This window comes from Phyllobates terribilis, unplaced genomic scaffold (genome assembly GCF_046119375.1).
Source record: "Phyllobates terribilis strain yellow unplaced genomic scaffold, ASM4611937v1 Scaffold_7__3_contigs__length_470593459, whole genome shotgun sequence".
Classification (NCBI taxonomy): Eukaryota; Metazoa; Chordata; class Amphibia; order Anura; family Dendrobatidae; genus Phyllobates; species Phyllobates terribilis.
The window spans coordinates 91,289,245-91,311,526 of NW_027362767.1; the positions used below are offsets into that span (position 1 = coordinate 91,289,245).

Consider the following 22,282-nt stretch of genomic DNA (forward strand, 5'->3'; position numbering starts at 1 on the left):
ATTAAAGGGGTTTACCTGTTTCAGCAAATCCATGTCACTCGGCTGCGGTTTGTTTAAAGTAATTGCTTTACTCACCATCCCCAGGTCCCATACTAAGTTTCTGCCACTGCTTTTGTTTTCTATTATTATGTGCAGTACTAACGTTATGTCGACAGCGCTGCAGCCAATTGATAAGCTCAATGACTCGGCCACAGAAGCTGAGCTCCGTTATTGAGAAAATAAAAGAAATAGATGTTAGCTGAGAGGCACAGCGTGGTAGCGAAAGGCTTATTTGTGTCTCTGATATCTGTCTCCCTTCTTTAAAGAAGCACTCCTCCTTCCATCAAAGCTTTTTCCTCCTAATATATTGCAGTCACCATATTATATAGCACGGTGTACTTACAATTGCTCATTTTTCCCTTGGGTTTTGTCACGCTAGGTATTGGGAGAACCCAGAGTATAACAACGGGAAAAGGGTAGGGAAACCTACAAATAGAGAAAGGGAGAGTAGAGACCCCTAAACAGATCTACTGACAAACCTATCGCCGAGCAGGAAACCTGGCCCTAGGTGACCCTAAGGCTAGGCCCTAGGTAGGGATCTAGAGGGATGAGCAGTAAGTCAGCCCCACTACAAACTAAAGTACACACTGGGGAAACAAACAGAGGAATACACTTAGCTCCAAGATGACACCGGAGAAAGAACGACAACAATCCACGAAGGAACTCCAAGGTAATTTTAGCCGACTACTAGAATCCCAGGCCTGAATAGGTAAAACACACTCTCACCAGCAACGCTGAGGATCTGAGGGTATTTAAGGACACATCAAGGAAGTGCTGATTAACAGCAGAAAGGTGAGAATACCTCAGGGTCCTAAAGGGAAAGGTACAAGCAAGGTGAGGATCACCGTTGGGTCCTAAAGAGAGAGGTATCATAAAAGGATCAGGGAGATGTCTGTAAGGCCAAACGCAGCGACCTTCTAGAGCTGGTCACTGTATGACTGTCTGTCAACCCTGACACACCCGTGACAGGTTTTTGGTGCCTGATATACCTCCACTCTCTCTCTGTATCCATTATATATAGTTCTTTGGTGTATGGCACAACACCCTACATTATTGCTACATTGCTTTTTATGTAGTGTAAATCTTAACCAAAAGTGTGTGTCTCACATGCTCCTCTGGGGCGTGTCTCACATGCTCCTCTGGGGCGTGTCTCACATGCTCCTCTGGAGCGTGTCTCTAGGCTGTTCTGCTAATTATTTAATGAGCACCGCCCCCTGGTAAAATACCTTAAAAAGTAGCACAAATAGAAATGCCCATATCTCTAGAACCATATGGCAGATTTTAATAAAACAGAACATGGATTACTCAGAGGAGCAGCAGGGAAAAAATAAGCGCAAAAACTGGTCACTTTTGACCTGGTGACAGGTCCTCTTCATTGTGTTTCAGGCTATTAGCGAAGTTTCAGGTATGGCTTAATTCTATTTTTTCATTACAGTATAAGCAGAAGATCCCCTGACATTAGTCTTTGGGAAGGAGCTAATTTAGTTAATTGCTGCATATATATTATATATGTGTATATATAATATTATCATATTTTTACATGGTTAGTCTGCGTGGTGCATTATTTTCACAAAGGATGAAAGTTCCTGTTCTTTACTGTTCATTCTAATCTATATATTTCTATGACCTGGCATGCAAATTAGTAATATGGTGCTCACTGCTGTAACGTTATAGGATCCTGTCCCGTTTTACATGCAGTCTGATCTGGGGACAGCACAGAATAATATATAGGGTTGTGGGAAAAGATTAAGTATAACTTGCATTGTAATAATTGAAATCCCTGGTGTGTATATGTAGGAGTCCAGTGGGCGGTCCTACTAGTGATTGACGATTCTCTCTGCATGCTCAGTCATACAGGGAAGCCGGTCAATCAATGAGTAGGACCGCCCACTGGACTCATACACACAAGTACTAGAATTTCAATGAAGAAAAAGCAAGTTTTACTGAAAAAAATTTCTGCAAAAATGTTTGTCAGATCATCTCCTGCTGCTCTATAACATCCTGCCTAAGGATCAGAGACCATTTTCAATAGGACAGGTTCCCTTTTAAATGCTGGAGAATGACACTATTAAATGGACATATAGTGTCAGAGCATTTAGTTTTTTATGGACGATACAATACTGATTTGGAATGGAGGGGAAACAGAAATAAATAATTTTATGTCTTACATCAATGACTATTATAATTTAAAATTCACTCATTTCTCTGCTGAAATAACAATTAATTGTTTGGATATAACCCTGGGAGGTGATAATTACTACAACAAGGTTTTTACAATGACTTATAGAAAACCATCAGAATCTAACTCTATTTTGGAAGCACATTCCTGTCATCCCATGCAGACAATTAGAAACATCCCCATCGGGGAACTGGTCAGGATGAAGAGAAACAGGATGATTGATGTGATGCTTGTATTTCTCGGGTGAACTCAAAGATTTTTTTTTATCTTGGACTCAATAAATTACTATGTTTTAACTTTATCCTACGCTGGAGATTTTCCTCTTTTCTATTAAATGGACATTTCCCAAACTTTAATGTTTTTTAATTGAGTTCAATGTCGCTATTACGTTTTGGTTTTGTCTTTGTAGGAATTGCAGGCTTTTCTTAAATTTGTGGATTCTCAACCCCCTTATGATATCGTGGTGGACGGACTGAACATTGCCTATCTCTCCAGAAGAAATACACTTTCAACTCCCGTGAGTACGAAATAATTTACTGATTTATTCCAGTGTACGGCTGTAAAATCTACGATTTTTATAGCATGAGCTCAGATTTGCACTTATTGGTTCCGAAAATGGTGGAGATTGATCTCCATTGTCTTGTGAAAACAAACAACACTTCATTAGAAACGATCGTGGAACGTTAGCAACTGACACAGACATTGATGTACAGAATATTGACTGTAATAATCTCCTGGGAAAGGTTTTTGATTTTAATATTTCATGACTTTCTTCTCTGATCAACTCTTCTGGGAAGGGTCCTACAGGGAAGTCCCGTTACTCTCCTCTCTTGACTCGTGTGCTGACTTTTCCTTCCCGATGACCAGAGTCTCTTCCTGACACTTTACTGTGATGTCCTCCCGCCGGTCATTTACCTAAGTATTTGATTAGTTGGCGTCCTTATGCTATTTGGTGTTAGGATATCCACTGCTACAGCCCTGCTACATCAGCTGCTACCATTCCAGCTTTTCTACATCAGCTGCTATTGTTTCTTCTCTGCTACATTAGTTGCTGCCATTGTTTCTTCTCTGCTAAATAAGTTGCAATCATTCCAGCTCTCCTAAATATTCAATAATTATGAAGGGTGAGATTTATTGACCCGTAAAATGCCAAATTACTATGGTGTTCTACTGGACTAGCTATTTCGTCAATCCTATAAAAAAAATACAGAGTAATAGTCAAAAAAGCATGCTACCACTTCAGCTACATAGGGAGCTTAAGGACCCAAGTTCTCACAATCAATGAGGGTCTTAACGATCTATATGTGGGATTATTAAAAATCAGGGTGTGCTTTTTACCCCGAAGTACAAGACCACTTCTGGCCATGTTTTGTATTTTTGATTCCAGCTCTGCCCCAGACTAGAGACTGATACTGAGTAGTAATATTAGTCATAACCAGTGAATAGGAGTAGTGAGGTTTCTGGGAGCTAAAAGTACCTTTATTTCCTAAGCTTCCCCTGTAAGTTATAACTACTAAAAGATGTCAATGACAAAATGATAAGTAATGTATTACACCAGTCCAACACTATACAAAAGAAATAGGAAATAGTATCATTTTTCTAGCAACTCAAGACCATTATCACATTCAGGGCTGTGCGTCACAGCGAAAATCTCATTCCAACAGCACCAAAAAGGTCCAATAATGGAAGAATGCGCCGGTTTGGTTTCTGGGGTCACCGAAGAGAGAGCTCACAGAATAGTTGCCAACATTTTGGAGACACTTTTGGGGTTTTCTGGGCTGATCATACATTTCATGGTGACTGCAAGTTGCTGACTTGTGACAGTGCGCACACTGTCATGATCCCCCTCTATTTCCAGCTTGAGTGGTCGTCATTGCAAGTATGCGTCATTGCCAACTTGCTTACCATCTGCTTTTCTCAATAGAACATTAAGTGCGGCCGGTAAAGTTGTGGCAAATCTCAGACTAACAGTCACATGATGATCACTTGAGATGGAAATGAAGGGGAATCTTGACAGTGTGCATCTTGCACACTTTCACGATTCTGTAACCTGCAGTCACATAGAGTGACTGCAGAAATTTTTTCAGAGCCCGAAAACCCCATTAAAGGGAATCTGTCACAGAATTTTGCCACCTAACTTGGGGACAGCGTCATTTAGAAACAGAGACCCTGATTCCAGCAGTGTGTCACTTATTGGGCTGCTTGCTTTAGCTTTGACAAAATCACAGTTTTATCAGCAGGAGATTATCGCTAGAGGACTAGTAAAGTTGCTGCCATGTAGTGCTCCATATTCATGAGCTCTGTATAACCCCGCCTCCACCACTGATTGGCAGCTTTCTGCTTATGCAAAATTTACACAAAAAGCAGCCAATCAGCGGTGTGGGCGGGTTTATACAGAGCTCTGCATTCAGAGAACTTCTAGAGGCGCAGCAGAGAAAACTGTATTTTATCAAAACTACAGCAAGCAGCCCAGTAAGTGACACATCGCTGGAATCGGGGTCTCTGTCTCTATATTATGCTGCTCCCAGATGAGGTAGTGAAAGCCTGGTGACAGATTCCCTTTAAGCAGTCAGATGTGGTTATTTTTGTAAGTCAGGAAGTAGTTGCACCTTTCCGCCAGGTGTGCAGTTGTGCAGTGCGTGCATACTTAACACCTTGTTCTCCCTGCTCCATCCTTTGTCTGCTTTTTGGTGATTTAGTGTTATGAAAGGTTATGTCTCTGTAGCAACAGACAGCGGCGGAGCCACATTCCAGGGTTTGCGTGTAATCCTCTCTTCTATGTGACACACGTCATAGGCGAGAAGAGTCCTTACAATGGAGACCATCACATGTAACTGTACTATTGACGTAAAAGCCAGGAGAGGGAATCCCGGCACATCATTATTACTTACTCACGCGTTTCAGCATGATGCATCTATACAGTGAAACTGTTTTCTTACCCCTCGTTTTATTTATTAAGCAATTGTTCTATTAATTTGCAAAAAAATGGAGCAACATTTTATTTAGTTTATTATAGTGCTGGTAGCAGAATATTAATGTTAGTGATCTGCCAAGAATGTAGAAAAAACAATCAAGTCTTTTAATGCAGGAGTGTTATATTTATCAACTAAAGGAGGACAAACTTTTAAAAGAATACTGTTCTTTATCTATGGAGATAGTTTTATAAACTTTTATATACATGACCCACAATTCTATAAAAAAAAATTCAGGATAAGATTAGAAAACTGTATGCCCGCCTTCGCCTATCTACAGAAAAGAGATTAAAAGGAAACTTTTGGTTTATATAATGACAATTGTACCATACAAGGCTGTGCTGTCCCGATTTCCCAAGCACTCATAAAACGAATCATTTTAATTAATTTGGGGTTCAAAAGGCATAGAAGAGTGGATTTCGCCCACACATTTTACATATTATAGACTTCCCAAATTTTACATTCCTGCCGAGTATACATTTTTATTTTTGCACTTTGATTTTTTACTCCCCTTTATCCAAGAGCCATACCATACCTTATTGATAACAATTTATAGTGCTAAAGATGTTTTGACTGCTTTTTATTGTCACAGGCTAAGACTGAGATGGTAGCCTTGGAGGCCTTAATCAGGCTCTCATGGCAGTCCATTGGTACCCCGCTAACGCGTTGCGGGGGGCTGATGGGAGTCAGTGGGTGATGAGGGCATTGGTATTTGTGTAACTTTAAATGTCAGTGATTTAAAGCGACATTAAAAAATAAAAGCTAATTAAGAGACGGTTTTCACTGCTCCTGTTCAGCGACCACAAATTACTGATGTGGGTAATGGACCCGGGTCCTTCGAATCTGTTCTCACATCCTTTTAGAACGTGCACCTGAATCTTGTACACGGTGGTGAAGTGATTCTTGCTATTGTACCCACCAGCCAGTAAGAATAAGAGAACTAAAAGAGTCTTTATCTTTGTGGCCATGGTCACATTACGTGGATGTTATGGGAGGGAAATGACACAACACTAGGTGGCGCCTTAAGGAGGGTGCATCGGCGACCTCTAATCCCAGGAGCAGATTTCCAAATGAAAAATTGTTGTTTGGTGTATCAGAGAAGTGCAGTTTGTGATGTCCTCTTTAAGGTCAGATGCTCTCAATGGATTTCCCATAGCCGATCACAGGGGCATGACTAGATTCCTAGGAGTCCCTCCACTACCACCAGGTTATTGTTGGATGCGTGGGCTCCTGTGGCTTTGATTAGGTCTATAAAGATTTATGTTCCCCCTCCATAAAAATACTGTAACTAAAACAGTCTTACAGTTAGCAAAATAATACCATTGTACAAGTAAAAATACCACCACACTGTAACTGAACAAAACCTACTATACTAACACCAATATTAACAATATTACTCCTATAGAAGGAATAAATAATACCTCCGCACCATGACCACATATTACCAGAAGAATACCACCATACTGATTATTAACAAAAACAATTGTACTAAGTCCAATATTACCACCATACAGTGACCATGTAGAGGTAGAGGCCAGTTCTACACAGGTGCTCTGTATACCATATATGTACTATGTACACGCAAATCCAATGACTCACTGGTGATGTTCGTGATGGAAGTCATGTCCCTTGTTTTCCTTTATCCGGCCCAGACCACCATGACCACTTCATACCATGCACATCTTGTTTCTTCAGAACGTGACATACAAAAAATTTTAGCTCATCACTTTTACCCATCTCTAAATCAACTATTTTTCAATTTACAAAGTAAATTCCCACAACTGACACAGCACCCATTCTACCTCCACAGAGTTTCGGTGCCTCCTCTTTGCCTCCACACAGTGATAGTGCCTCCTTTGTGCCCTATGCTGATTTTATGTCCCCTTTGCAATGTCCTTCCCTATGCCACCACACAATAATTATGTTCCTTTATGTTCCCCACATTATGTCCCTCTTTGTGCCTCTTTAAGATATTAATGCTCTTTTTCCATTCCCATATAGTAATAATGCCCCTTTTCTCCATATAGTATTAATGCCTTTTTTGCCTTCACATCTACAGGTGCATCTCACTAAATTAGAATATCATCAAAGAGTTAATTTATTTCAGTTCTTCAATACAAAAAGTGAAACTCATATTATATAGAATCATTACAAACAGAGTGCTCTATTTCAAGTGTTTATTTCTGTTAATGTTGATGATTATGGCTTACAGCCAATGAAAACACAAAAGTCATTATCTCAGTAAATCAGAATAATTAACAAAAAACACCTGCAAAGGCTTCCTAGGCATTTAAAAAGGACCTTTAATCTGTTTCAGTAGGCTCCACAATCATGGGGAAGACTGCTGACTTGACAGATGTCCAGAAGGCAGTCATTGACACACTCCACAAGGTCCCAGAGTCTGGAGGAAGAGTGGAGAGGCCACAATCCAAGCTGCTTGAGGTCTAGTGTGAAGTTTCCACAATCAGTGATGGTTTGGGGAGCCATGTCAGCTGCTGGTGTAGGTCCACTGTGTTTTATCAAGACCAAAGTCAGTGCAGCCGTCTACCAGGAAATTTTAGAGCACTTCATGCTTCCCTCTGCCGACAAGCTTTTTGGAGATGGAAATGTCATTCTCCAGCAGGACTTGGCACCTGTCCACACTGCCAAAAGTACCAATACCTGGTTTACACACAACAGCATCACTGTGCTTGATTGGCCACCAAACTCGCCTGACCTTAACCCCATAGAGAATCTATGATGTATTGTCAAGAGGAAGATGAGACCCCAGACCCAACAATGCAGACGAGCTGAAGGCTGCTATCAAAGCAACCTGGGCTTCCATAACACCTCAGCAGTGTCACAGGCTGATCGCCCCCCATGCCACATTGCCGCATTGATGCAGTAATTGATGCAAAAGGAGCCCCGACCAAGTATTGAGCATTTACTGAACATACATTTCAGTAGGCCAACATTTTGGATTTTAAAAACATTTTTCAAGCTGTTGTTATAAAGTATTCTAATTTACTGAGATAATGACTTTTGTGTTTTCATTGGCTGTAAGCCATAATCATCAACATTAACAGAAATAAACACTTGAAATAGTTCACTCTGTTTGTAATGATGCTATATAATATGAGTTTCACTTTTTGTATTGAAGAACTGAAATAAATTAACTTTTTGATGATATTCTAATTTTGTGAGATGCACCTGTATATCTAGTATGCCCACCAACGCACCGATTTTCACTTTAAAAAAAAAAAACACTTTCACAATGACCAGCAAAATCCTCTAAATACTTATGACCATGTGATATTTCAGTTTTTCTTTTTTAATAAATTTGCGACTTCCGGTTCCGGCTCTGACAGGGATGCAGGGACGCGTCTGAGCTCCCAGCGCCCGCGGCTGTCAAACAACAGCAGCGCACCACGCACCATCGCCACATCGCTCGGAATGAGCTCCAAGAAGGTAGCGTCACCGGCGGCAAAGGAGGGTCGCATGGAGAGGTGGCTCCGTAACTCAGGAAGCGAACACTGTTCCTCGGCGCCTCAGTCCCAGCGGCAGACGGTACCCGCCAAGATGGCGGCGGGCGGGAAGCAGAGGGACGCAGCACGGGGACAAAAACAGCAACAGCTACAGCAGAAGAAACTGGGGGATGACAGGAGCGCCGATAATATTATAGATATGCCAGTCAGTGGAGGTGAATGTAGTGAGGGAGAGGAAGAAATGCCTTCATCCGGTCACACTATGCCCCCACTAAACTATAAAAAGCTGGCACAGGAGGCATCTCACTACCTGGCAGAAGATCTCGGGGAGACTATCAGAGAGGTGATGAAAGAGGCTCTGCTGAGCCTGCAAACCATATCTGATCAACATGAATCCAGACTCCATACCTTGGAGCAGAGGCTATCTGATTCGGAAGACAGAGTGTCGCAACTGGAGAATCAAGTCTCTGATCTTATCCAGCAGGCAGCTTACTCCAAAGACAAACTAGAGGACCTTGAGAATCGTTCGAGACGCAATAATTTGAAAATCATAGGGCTGCCTGAATCTATACCAAATGGGGCACTAAATGACATCTGTGAAATTGAAATCCCTCGCGCCTTAGGGATTTCACATAAATGCAAGGTGGAAAGAGCCCACAGAGTCGGTATGCCTCCAGCAACAAGATCAGATTCCAGCAAGATTAACAATTCTGAGTTGCAGATGCGTGACAAAAATCACATTTCCCTCCAATCAAGACCAAGACAAGTGATTGTGCGCTACCTTGATTATAAAGACAAAGAAAATATCCTGCGCACCTTTAAAGGCATGAGGCGTCCAGTACTGATTGGTGAGCATAAGATCCTGGTTTTTGGAGACTTTTCTGTGGCGGTTACCAGGCTGAGAAAAGCCTTTAGCCCGGCATGTAGCATCTTGTACAAGAGAAACATCCGTTTCCAACTTCTATACCCTGCAGTGCTTAAATATAGAGGCCCTGATGGCAAGCTTAAAGTGCAGCGTGATCCCCAGGAAGCGCTAAGACATCTCATGCAAAGGGATCTTACGGATAGAAATAATCCCAGATCTCCCAGATCGGAAGAAGCTGGTCCATCGAGATCTCCAGGGCTTGGCTGTGATGTGGACTCCTGATCGCTCAGACTTTGACATGATGTGTCCTTGACCTAGTCATAGGGAAAAGGTATCCAATTTTTGTCACCGTAAGAAAAAGATAAAGGGGACACGTACTGTTGGGGGCCAGCACGAGGCCAGCTCTCTATCGCTCCTGAATCTTTTTTTCCCGTTTTTTTTTTTTTTTCTCTCCATGGACTCCATCCTACTTGAATCTATTGGATGACTTTTTAACCACTTCGCGCCAGAGCGTGTTTTTGCCTTCGTGACCGGGCCAATTTTTTCAATTCTGACCACTGTCACTTTATGAGGTAATTACTCTGGAACGCTTCAACGGATCCCCCTGATTCTGAGATTGTTTTTTTGTGACATATTGTACTTCATGATAGTGGTAAAATTTCTTCGATATCACTTGCGTTTATTTGTGAAAAAAATCTGAAATTTGGCGAAAATTTTGAAAATTTTGCAATTTTCAAACTTTGAATTTTCATGCCCTTTAATCAGAGAGATATGTCACACAAAATAGTTAATGAATAACATTTCCCACATGTCTACTTCACATCAGCACAATTTTGGAACCAAAATTTTTTTCTGTTAGGAAGCTATAAGGGTTAAAAGTTGACCAGCGATTTCTCATTTTTACAACAAAATTTACAAAAACATTTTTTTAGGGACCACATCTTATTTGAAGTGACTTTGAGGAGCCTTTATGACAGAAAATACCCAAAAGTGACACCATTCTAAAAACTGCACCCCTCAAGGTGCTCAAAACCACATTCAAGAAGTTTATTAACCCTTCAGGTGCTTCACAGGAATTTTTGGAATGTGGAAGAAAACAATGAACATTTAACTTTTTTTCACAAAACTGCTACTTTAGCCTCAAATTTTTAATTTTCACAAGGGCAGCCAGAAAAAATGGACCCCAAAATGTGTTGTGCAATTTCTCCTGAGCACGCTGATACACCATATGTGGTGCAAAGCCACTGTTTGGGCGCACGGCTTGGCTCGGAAGGTAAGGAGCGCCATTTGAGTTTTGGAATGGAAATTTGACTGGAATCGATAGCGGACGCCATGTTGCATTTGGAGAGCCCCTGAGGTGCTTAAACAGAGGAAACCCCCAACAAGTCACCCCATTTTGGAAACTAGACCCCTCAAGGAACTTATCTAGATGTGTGGTGAGCACCTTGAACCCCCAGGGGCTTCACAGAATTTTATAATGTTGAAGGGTGAAAATAAAAAAACACATTTTTAACACAAAACTGCTACTTTAGCCTCAATTTTTTAATTTTCACAAGGGCAGCCAGAAAAAATGGACCCCAAAATGTGTTGTGCAATTTCTCCTGAGCACGCTGATATCCCATATGTGGTGCAAAGCCACTGTTTGGGCGCACGGCATGGCTCGGAAGGTAAGGAGCGCCATTTGACTTTTGGAATGGAAATTTGACTGGAATGGATAGCGGACGCCATGTTGCATTTGGAGAGCCCCTGAGGTGCCTAAACAGAGGAAACCCACAACAAGTGACCGAATTTTACAATCTACTCCTCTGTATAAATTAATCTAGTGATGGGAAAATAAGTAGATAGGTAAATGGTCACTAAACCCATAGATGAATTCCCACAGAGGTGTCATTTCCATAATGGGGTCACTTCAGGGGGGATTATGCTGTTCTGGCACTTTTCAGAGTACCAGAGCTAAAGAATCCCCCCTGAAGTGACCCCATTTTGGAAATGACACCCCTCTGGGAATTCATCTATGGGTTTAGTGACCATTTTAACTCAATGGATGATTTCCAGAAACAAGCACGCAATGGAAGGTTTAGATTCTGGAGAACCCCCCCTGGAAATTAAGTGAGCTCTACTCGAATGTCATTCACTAAATGAACCAAATGTTTGAATGACAAATTGGGATACATTTTTACAGTTTAAAAACGTGGTTCTGTGTGGTAGATTTTAAAGCAGTCAGTGACGCATAAGGCTGGCAATGATGGGCATTGTGGGCAATAGTAGCGGGTATCACGCCTCACTCCTCTCTTAGTACATACACGACATCTTTTCTGGGGGTTCCTTCTTGTTTCCGTTGCTGGAATAAGTGCAATAAAATGTCGCTCAGTGAGTCTTTTCACATCCTCAGATTCTAATGGATGAGCGGGGCTAACACTTTGAAAGACAAGATTTTCAATTACCTTTTCTTGATAATCAAGAAAAGGATCTGAATTTCCTGCTTTTTTGTACAACACAAAAGAATTGTGTGTGGCCACCTGAAACAAATAAATAACCAACTTTTTATACCAGGTATAGGACTTTCTTGATACCTGGTATGGCTGTAGAACCTGGTCTGCAAGGTCCACACCCCCCATGTGTTTGTTGTAGTCAATGACTGACACAGGTTTTTGCTTCGGAGTGGTGGATCCTAGTTCTACAGTGGCCCTTGTGGCATCTGTGTGGATCGAGCTGAGGACAAAAATATCCCTCTTATCCCTATACTTCACGGCAAGCAGCTCTCAGTTGCATACAGCCCCTGACTGCCCCTTTTGAAACTTTTGGTTGACCAATGGTTGTGGAAACCCCTGACGGTTTTTACGGATGGTCCCACAAGCCCCGATGTTGTGTTCAACCAGACTTTTAAATAGGGGTATGCTGGTGTAATAATTGTCCACATATAGATTGTAGCCTTTTTGAAAAAATGGACTTATCAGCTCCCAAACAATTTTTCCAGATGTCCCCAGATAAGTAGGGCATCCTGGTGGGTTTAGTTGGCTATCTTTCCCCTCATATATGCGAAAAGCGGATGTGTATCCGGTTGAACTTTCGCACATTTTATAGAGCTTTATTCCAAACCTTGCCCTTTTAGATGGGATAAATTGCTTGAGGTGCAGTCTTCCTTTGAATTTTACAAGGGACTCATCTATAGAAATATTTTGTGTTGGGGTGTAGAGGCTTAAGAATTTTTCTGACAAATTTTCAATGATGGGTCTAATTTTATATAACCTGTCATGTTCTGGGGCATTTCTGGGCAGGCATTGACTATTGTTGTTAAAATGCCAAAACCGCATGAGCATTTCATAACGGTTCCTAGGCAGAACGACTGAAAACATAGGGGTGGCTTGAACAGGGTGGTTGGACCAGTAGGATCGAATGCTCGGTTTTTTAACAAGCCCCATGGCAAATGTAAGTCCTAAAAAATTTTTTATTTCCGGAACATTAGTTGGTGTCCATAAATTTGCCCTAGCATAGTAAGATCGGGGATTCTGGCTTATGAATTGGGATGCATATAAATTTGTTTGCACGACTATATGCTCTAGCAAGCTGTCTGTAAAAAACAAATTAAAAAAATGAATTGGTCCAAAATCTTCCACCTCCACATTTATACCAGGAGTGGCGTTGAAATCAGGGCTGAATGGAGCAGCCGAATCCGAAGCCTCCCATCTGGGAAATGCTAGATCATGTGGCATCGCCCCTTGTACACTGGCGTGCGCCAATTCACTAGTAGCAGGGACAGCGCTTGTACTGGGCAGTGTTCCCTGATTTGGAGACGTTTCTCCAGTAGCGCTATTTGCCCCTATTGCTGTACTGGTCCTTGGGCTTGAGGATCGAACAGAATCACTGCTCATTTCTGAGCTCTGTGTCTCCGCTACTAAAGCCCTCAAAATCCATATTTCCATCTGAGATTGCGCTGTCATCAGTGTCAGAACACAGCAGGGCATACACCTCTTCTGCGGTATAAGTCTGACGGGCCATTTTATTTTTAGATTTTTTGACTGGACTGACCGGACGGGACTGACTGATCGGACGGGACTGACTGATCGGACTGGACTGACTGATCGGACTGGACTGACTGATCGGACTGGACTGACTGATCGGACTGGACTGACTGATCGGACTGGACTGACTGATCGGACTGGACTGACTGATCGGACTGGACTGACTGATCGGACTGGACTGACTGATCTGACAGGACTGACTGATCTGACAGGACTGACTGATCTGACAGGACTGACTGATCTGACAGGACTGACTGATCTGACAGGACTGACTGATCTGACAGAACTGACTGATCTGACAGAACTGACTGATCTGACAGGACTGACTGATCTGACAGGACTGACTGATCTGACAGGACTGACTGATCTGACAGGACTGACTGACTCACTGATCTGACAGGACTGACTGACTCACTGATCTGACAGGACTGACTGACTCACTGATCTGACAGGACTGACTAACCCTAACTCTTACTTTCTTTTTTATTTTTTTTTTTTTTACTTTCACAGTGGCAAGGCTGACACAGCTCTTGTCACACTGTTTCTCCTCTGCTCTCTCACTGAGATCGGAGGAGAAACGGTGTATTTATCAGGCAGATCGCCCGGGAAAGTTTGTTGCTAAAACAAACTTCCCTGGTGATCTCTCTGATTGGCTGGTGTGACGCTGACATCATCGAGACCTGAGCCAATCAGGTCTCGATGATGTCAGAGGTCACAGCACCGGGATCCCCGCCGCTCCTGAGGTATGTGGGGGGTCCCGATCGCCGACCACCAGCTGTCACTATCTTTTAAATGCCGCGATCGCTATGGATCGCGGCATCTAGAAGATAGGAACAGGTTAACATCATGGGGACCTGATCCATTCAGGTCCCCATTGTAACGGGTCTGGGAGGCGGAACCTCTGAGCTACTATACAAGGGGGCGGTCCTTGTAAGGGAGCGGGTGGCGACCAGGCAGGCAGTCACAGCAGGTGACCGGGACAGTCTCTAGAAGAACGGCAGGAGGTCACGGCAAGTGACCGGGGCAGTCTCTGGATGAACGGGCAGGTGGTCACGGCAAGTGACCGGGGCAGTCTCTGGGTGAACGGGTGGTCACAGCATGTGACGGCGGAGCCTCCAGGAAGACCAACAGACAGGCGGCAGATGAGCGCTCCCAGGTGAGCGGGCAGAAGTCTCTGGACAGGCGGGTGGTCACAGCACGTGACGGCAGAGCCTCCAGGTAGGCTAGCAGACAGGCAGCAGATGAGCGCTCCCAGGTGAGCGGGCAGGAGTCACTGGACAGGCAGGTGGTCACAGCACGTGACGGCAGAGCCTCCAGGTATGCTAGCAGGCAGGTAGCAGATGTGCGCTCCCAGGTGAGCGGGCAAGCTGGTCCATAGACAGACTGACAAGAGTTGGAAGGCAGACCGTCGGCCCTCAGGCAAGCAGGCAGGTAGTTGATGTGCGCTCCCAGGTGAGCGGGCAAGCTGGTCCTTAGACAGACTGACAGGAGTAGTAAGGCAGACCGTCGGACCTCAGGCTAGCAGGCAGGTAGCAGAATATCAGGCAGGAATAAGACAGCAAGCTGGCAGGAATCTGGCAGGTATCTGGCAGGTAACTGGCAACGGGACCTGAGGGCTGAAGCAGAGTAGTGAACAGTGCAACAACTTTGCTCGGGCACCTCCATTTTGGAGGAGGTGCCTTATATATGGTGAAGTCCTCCGGCCATTGGCCGGGGACTCCTTAGGACGGCGCGCGCGGCCCCTTTAAGAGGGAGGGAGAGCGCGCGCGCGCCCTAAGCACAGTGGCCAGGAAGGAGCGCGCGCTGCCAGCAGAGCGGGAGGAGGACGCCGGGCACGGAGCAGAGAGGTGAGGGGAACAGTGTCCCTGCCTAGCAGAGGGCAGGGACGCCGGCGCTACAGTACCCCCCCCCTTTAGGCCCCCCCTTTTTTAGGCCAGACAGAAATTTAGCAAGGATGAGCGGGGCATGGATGTTCTCCCGGGGCTCCCACGTTCTCTCCTCAGGACCAAACCCCTTCCAATCTACTAGAAAAAAGGTCTTTCCTCTTACCCTTTTGGTGGCAAGAATGTTCTCTACCTCAAACTCGTCCTCAGCAGAAACCGAAGCAGGAGGCGTACCTGTAGACTTGGAAAAAGAGTTAAGTACCACAGGTTTGAGGAGAGATACATGGAAGGAGTTAGGGATCCGTAAGTTGGCCGGGAGTTTCAATTTATAGGCCACCGGGTTGATCTGACTGATGACCTCCAGAGGACCGATGAACCGAGGCCCTAACTTGTAAGAAGGTATCTTGAGTCGGACATATTTAGATGAGAGCCAGACTTTATCTCCAGGACGAAATTGTGGAGGATCCAGGCGTTTTTTGTCAGCGTGTCTTTTCATCCGTTCGGACGACTGAAGGAGTGCGGATCGGGTACTCTCCCAAATGGAGGAAAATTTGCTAACGAGAGATTCCGCAGCCGGGTTGTCCACAGAGGTGGAGACAGGAAAAGGAATCCGAGGATGCTGACCGAAGACTACAAAAAACGGGGATTTGGAGGAGGATTCGCTCTCGTGATTGTTATAAGAGAACTCGGCCCATGGTAGGAGATCCACCCAGTCTGAATGATGGGCATTAACGAAGTGCCGGAGGTAACTGGTCAGGTTCTGATTGATCCGCTCCACTTGACCATTGGACTGTGGGTGGTAAGCGGAAGAGAAGTCCAGGGTGACGTCTAGCAGTTTACAAGTGGCTCTCCAGAAGCGTGAGGTGAACTGTACCCCACGATCCGACACGATGTGGAGGGGCAGGCCATGAAGACGAAAGATGTGACGAATAAAGTCTTTAGCTAGCTCGGGTGCAGACGGGAGGCCTGGCAGGGGAACGAAATGAGCCATCTTGGAGAAACGGTCAGCGACCACCCAAATGACCGTACAACCGGCAGAGACTGGGAGGTCAGTTATAAAGTCCATTGCTATATGCTGCCAGGGGGCAGCAGGTACAGAAAGCGGAAGGAGGCGACCGGCTGGCAGATGTCTCGGAACCTTGTTGCGGGCGCAGGACACACAGGCAGAAACAAAGTCTATTACGTCCTTGTGCAGGGTAGGCCACCAGTAGTGCCGGGTAATAAGCTGGAGGGTCTTTTTCTGACCGGCGTGGCCAGCCAGTTTAGACGAGTGACCCCAGTGAAGGATCTTCTCCCGATCAGGTACTGATACGAACGTCTTTCCGGGAGGGAGACGATTTAGACTCACGGGAGCCACCTGCATTACTCTGGCGGGATCGATGATGTGTTTCGGATCTTCCTCGAGATCAGACACCAGAAAGGATCGAGACAAGGCGTCCGCCTTGACGTTTTTGTCAGCCGGGCGAAAATGAAGAACAAAATCAAAGCGAGCAAAAAACAAGGACCACCGGGCTTGGCGCGGGTTAAGTCTCTGGGCATGCTGGAGGTAAGCCAAGTTCTTGTGGTCAGTGTAAATTATTACCGGGTGAAGAGCCCCCTCGAGCAGGTAACGCCACTCCTCCAATGCCAGTTTGATGGCCAATAACTCTCGGTCTCCTATGGAATAATTGCGCTCTGAGGAGGAGAAGAGTTTAGAGAAGAAGCCGCAAGTTACCATCCTCCCGGAAGATGATTTTTGAGTAAGTACCGCTCCGGCTCCAGAGGAGGAGGCGTCAACTTCCAGGAAGAACTGCTTGTTGCCGTCCGGGCGATGCAGCACCGGGGCGGAAGAGAAGGCCTGTTTTAAGGAAAGAAAGGCCTCCTCTGCTTCGGGCGGCCACTCTTTGGGATTAGTACCCTTACGGGTGAGCGCGGAAATTGGGACAGTCCGGGAAGAGAAGTGTGGTATGAAGAGGCGGTAGTAGTTGGCGAAGCCCAGGAACCGCTGAATGGCCTTCAACCCCTCCGGTCGAGGCCATTTCTCGATGGCAGACAGTTTCTCTGGATCCATTCGTAGGCCGGTCTGAGAAATAATGTAGCCCAAAAACGGAAGCGAGGTCTGCTCAAAGAGGCACTTCTCGTATTTAGCGAAGAGGTGATTCTGCCTGAGCCTGAGCAGGACCTGACGAACGTCCCTCCGGTGAGTCTGGAGATCCGGAGAGAAGACCAAGATGTCGTCCAGGTACACCACTACGCAGGAGTAGAGAAGGTCCCGGAAGATGTCATTGACCAACTCTTGAAAGACGGCAGGAGCGTTACAGAGGCCAAAGGGCATTACCAGATATTCATAGTGGCCGTCCCGGGTGTTGAATGCCGTCTTCCATTCATCCCCCTGACGGATACGAACCAGGTTGTACGCCCCACGGAGGTCCAGTTTGGTGAAGATTCTAGCCCCCCTCAGACGATCAAATAACTGCGGAATGAGCGGAAGGGGGTACTTATTCTTCACCGTGATCTGGTTAAGGCCTCTATAGTCTATACAGGGACGGAGAGAGCCGTCCTTCTTTTTGACGAAAAAGAAGCCTGCTCCCGCCGGGGAGGTAGATTTCCGGATGAATCCCCTGGCCAGATTCTCCTCAATATATTCGGACATCGACCGGGTCTCAGCAGCGGATAATGGATAAATACGCCCACGGGGAGGAGTAGTACCAGGTAACAGGTCGATAGGGCAGTCGTATGGTCTATGAGGGGGTAGTGTCTCTGCCTCCTTTTTATTAAAGACATCAGCATAAGACCAATAAGGAATCGGAAGTCCAGGTAGATTAGCTGGGGTAGGAGAAGGACGGACGGGATGGACGGGAACCAGACAGGTCTTATGGCAGTCCTGTCCCCAGCGAAGGACTTCTCCGGTCTGCCAGTCAAGCACGGGTGCATGTCTCTGGAGCCAAGGTAGACCTAGCAAGAGGGCGTGAGAGAGTCCAGGCAGAACATGAAAGGAGATACTCTCAGAATGCAGCATTCCCACTTGCAGAGTAATGGATTCGGTGATGAGTTGGATGGGGCGTGGTAAGAGACCCCCATCCACGGCAGCAACAGACAAGGGTACAGCCAGAGGTTTGGTGGGGATGCGGTATTTCTCTACCAGGGACTGTGAAATAAGATTCCCGGCTGCTCCAGAGTCAAGTTGGGCTAGTTCGAAATAACGGTTCTCCCCGCAGACTATTGAGACTGACAGCAGCAGAGATGGAGAGGATTTATTCTTGTCTAGGTCGACCTCTCTGAGCGAACCTAGACACAGGCGTTTCCCGACCTCTCCGGGCAGGCACGGATCCGGTGCTCCTTACTGCCACAGTAGAAGCAGCTCCCCTCGGCACGGCGTAAGTCCTGACGGGTTTTGACCATCTTGGTCTGGTCGACCTGCATAGGCTCAGGAGAGTGTACCTGGGGAGAGACGGATTTCTGAAAAGTAGGAGCTAGACGTGGAAACCTCCTCTCACGGGTGACCTCTTTGGCACGCTCCTGGAACCGTAGGTCAATCCGGGTGGCAAGAGTTATTAGGTCATCGAGAGTGGTAGGAATGTCCCGACCGGCAAGTTCATCTTTAATACGGCCGGACAGACCCTCCCAGAAGACGGATACCAGAGCGTCGTTATCCCAGGCCAGCTCCGAGGCAAGGGTACGGAACCGTATGGCATATTGGCCCACGGTGAGACTTCCCTGACGGAGGCGTAGCAGTGATGATGCGGATGAGGTCTTCCGTCCGGGTTCGTCGAAGACTTTCCGGAAAGCCATGAGAAAGGCAGGCAAGTCGGACACCAGGGGGTCTCCTCTCTCCCATAGAGGATTTAGCCAGGCCAGGGCCTCCCCGGTGAGATGGGACATGATGAAGGCAATTTTGGCCCGGTCGGAGTTAAACTGGTGGGACAGGAGTTCAAAGTGCAGGGTGCACTGATTTATGAAGCCCCGAGCCTGGGCGGAGTCGCCTCCGAAGCGAGGAGGTGCAGAAAGCCGGGGTCCGGGGTAGGATACCATGGTATTAGTGGACAGCGGAGCTGCCGGATTGCGAGTCATGGCACTGGCGGAGGTTGCTGGCGGAGCAGTCAGAGTGTCCAGGCGAGAATTGACATTCCGCAGGTGACCCAGGATGGACTCCTGTTGGGACCTCTGACGGGACAGTTCATGACACAGGTCCGAGAGCGAAGGAGCTTGGGTGCCACCGGGTTCCATGGCCCGAGCAAACTGTAACGGGTCTGGGAGGCGGAACCTCTGAGCTACTATACAAGGGGGCGGTACTTGTAAGGGAGCGGGTGGCGACCAGGCAGGCAGTCACAGCAGGTGACCGGGACAGTCTCTAGAAGAACGGGCAGGAGGTCACGGCAAGTGACCGGGGCAGTCTCTGGATGAACGGGCAGATGGTCACGGCAAGTGACCGGGGCAGTCTCTGGGTGAACGGGCAGGTGGTCACGGCAAGTGACCGGGGCAGTCTCTGGGTGAACGGGTGGTCACAGCATGTGACGGCGGAGCCTCCAGGAAGACCAACAGACAGGCGGCAGATGAGCGCTCCCAGGTGAGCGGGCAGAAGTCTCTGGACAGGCGGGTGGTCACAGCACGTGACGGCAGAGCCTCCAGGTAGGCTAGCAGACAGGCAGCAGATGAGCGCTCCCAGGTGAGCGGGCAGGAGTCACTGGACAGGCAGGTGGTCACAGCACGTGACGGCAGAGCCTCCAGGTAGGCTAGCAGGCAGGTAGCAGATGTGCGCTCCCAGGTGAGCGGGCAAGCTGGTCCATAGACAGACTGACAAGAGTTGGAAGGCAGACCGTCGGACCTCAGGCAAGCAGGCAGGTAGTTGATGTGCGCTCCCAGGTGAGCGGGCAAGCTGGTCCTTAGACAGACTGACAGGAGTAGTAAGGCAGACCGTCGGACCTCAGGCTAGCAGGCAGGTAGCAGAATATCAGGCAGGAATAAGACAGCAAGCTGGCAGGAATCTGGCAGGTATCTGGCAGGTAACTGGCAACGGGACCTGAGGGCTGAAGCAGAGTAGTGAACAGTGCAACAACATTGCTCGGGCACCTCCATTTTGGAGGAGGTGCCTTATATATGGTGAAGTCCTCCGGCCATTGGCCGGGGACTCCTTAGGACGGCGCGCGCGGCCCCTTTAAGAGGGAGGGAGAGCGCGCGCGCCCTAAGCACAGTGGCCGGGAAGGAGCGCGCGCTGCCAGCAGAGCGGGAGGAGGACGCCGGGCACGGAGCAGAGAGGTGAGGGGAAAAGCGTCCCTGCCTAGCAGAGGGCAGGGACGCCGGCGCTACACCCATGATGCCACATGTCAGAGCTATCGCTTTGAACCGGTACCGCAGCGCTAGCAGGACCCTGGGGGTCCTGAGCGCTGCGGGACCACCCACCATTTTTAAACGTTGGCGCTGCACAGAGCCCAGGCAGCGCCGACGTTTATGTACAGTGGGCGGTCCTGAACCGGTTAAGTATTTTGAGAATTGGAGCAAGGAAGCTGGAGAGTCACTATATATATGCAAAGACGGTTGCTACACTTTAAACTTTGTTCTTAAGCCGTTGGGCGAGAGAGAAAGGAGGTTACCTGTCAGTATATGGAAGTTCGTTTACATCGAGCAGTTAGAGGGGTAATTGTTGAAGGGTGGGGGAGGGTATTTTCACAGGAGGGGGAAATGGGAATGTTTTTGCTGTTGTTGTACGAAGAGTCTTCAGAGCACGATTCACTTAATGCATTGTTGTTTCTAATTATATTGTGCCATTCCACTACAATTTATGCTTACCCAGCCAGAAAACACCATCAATTAATCTCACTTTATAAATTAGATCAAGGTTAAGGTTATAACCTGGAACGTTAAAGGATTAAGATCCCCGGAAAAAAGATCAATGATATTACGACATCTGAAGCAACTTAACGCTGATATTGCTATGTTACAGGAAACTCACTTGTCCCAAAATGAGTTATTTAGAATGCACAGAATGTGGGTGGGGGCGGTATATGGCTCTGGGGCGTTAGGAAGGAAAGCAGGAGTGCTAATTCTGATCAACAGATCCTTTCAACACAAAATCCTCTCGGAAGTCAGAGATGACTGTGGACAACTGATTCACTTGGTATTAGATAGCCTGTCGGGTAGATTGAGTCTCTATAATATCTATGCCCCTAACTCAGTTCAGAAAGACTTCTTTACATACATTCAAAAGCTGGTCCTGGAAGACGGAGAGGATACAAAAATTTTGGGGGGCGACTTCAACTCAGTAGTATCTAGACTAAAGGATAGAAGGAGGGGAGGACGTCATGAATTCTGCGCTGTTGAAAACGAAGACTTTCTGGAGGAGTCAGGTCCACTCCACAATCTGATTTCCTGCTCAGGCTTGGGGGATGTGTGGAGAATGCATGATCCTTTAGATCATGAATTCACACACTATTCCCACCCGCACAATTTGTGGTCACGCATAGATATGTTTTGACTGGGGGGGATGCTGATGGACAGAGAGTAGAGGATGTGACCATAGAAGATATGGTTATTTCAGACCACAATCCAGTCACTCTAAAATTGACAGATTCTTCGCCAAGGGGGACGGATTATCTGTGGCGTTTCCCATCATATCTCAGACGAGACGAGAATTTTGACAAATTATTGGGGGAGTGGTGGACCGAATTCTCATTAGATAATGAAGCTCACAGATCTGATCCTCAACTATTTTGGGAGGCGAGTAAGGCTGTTATGAGAGGTAGAATCCTAGCCTACACAAAGACACAGAAATGCAAGGCCAATGAGCAGTTTAAAACTGCTAGCGAGGCCGTCAGGAAGGCATACACTCAATTCAAATTTCTACAAACATCGGAACTGAAATCCAAGTGGGTGTCAGCTAAA

The 22,282-nt window shown here is 46.5% G+C and overlaps 1 protein-coding gene across 1 annotated transcript in view; it reads left to right on the forward strand.

Moving 5' to 3' along the window:
• The window catches only part of PRORP (protein only RNase P catalytic subunit), a 90,652-nt gene that overhangs the window by 42,870 nt on the left and 25,500 nt on the right, over positions 1-22,282 (forward strand). The window contains 1 exon segment of the mRNA XM_073637550.1: positions 2,628-2,735. Within this exon segment, the coding sequence (XP_073493651.1) occupies positions 2,628-2,735 (108 nt within the window).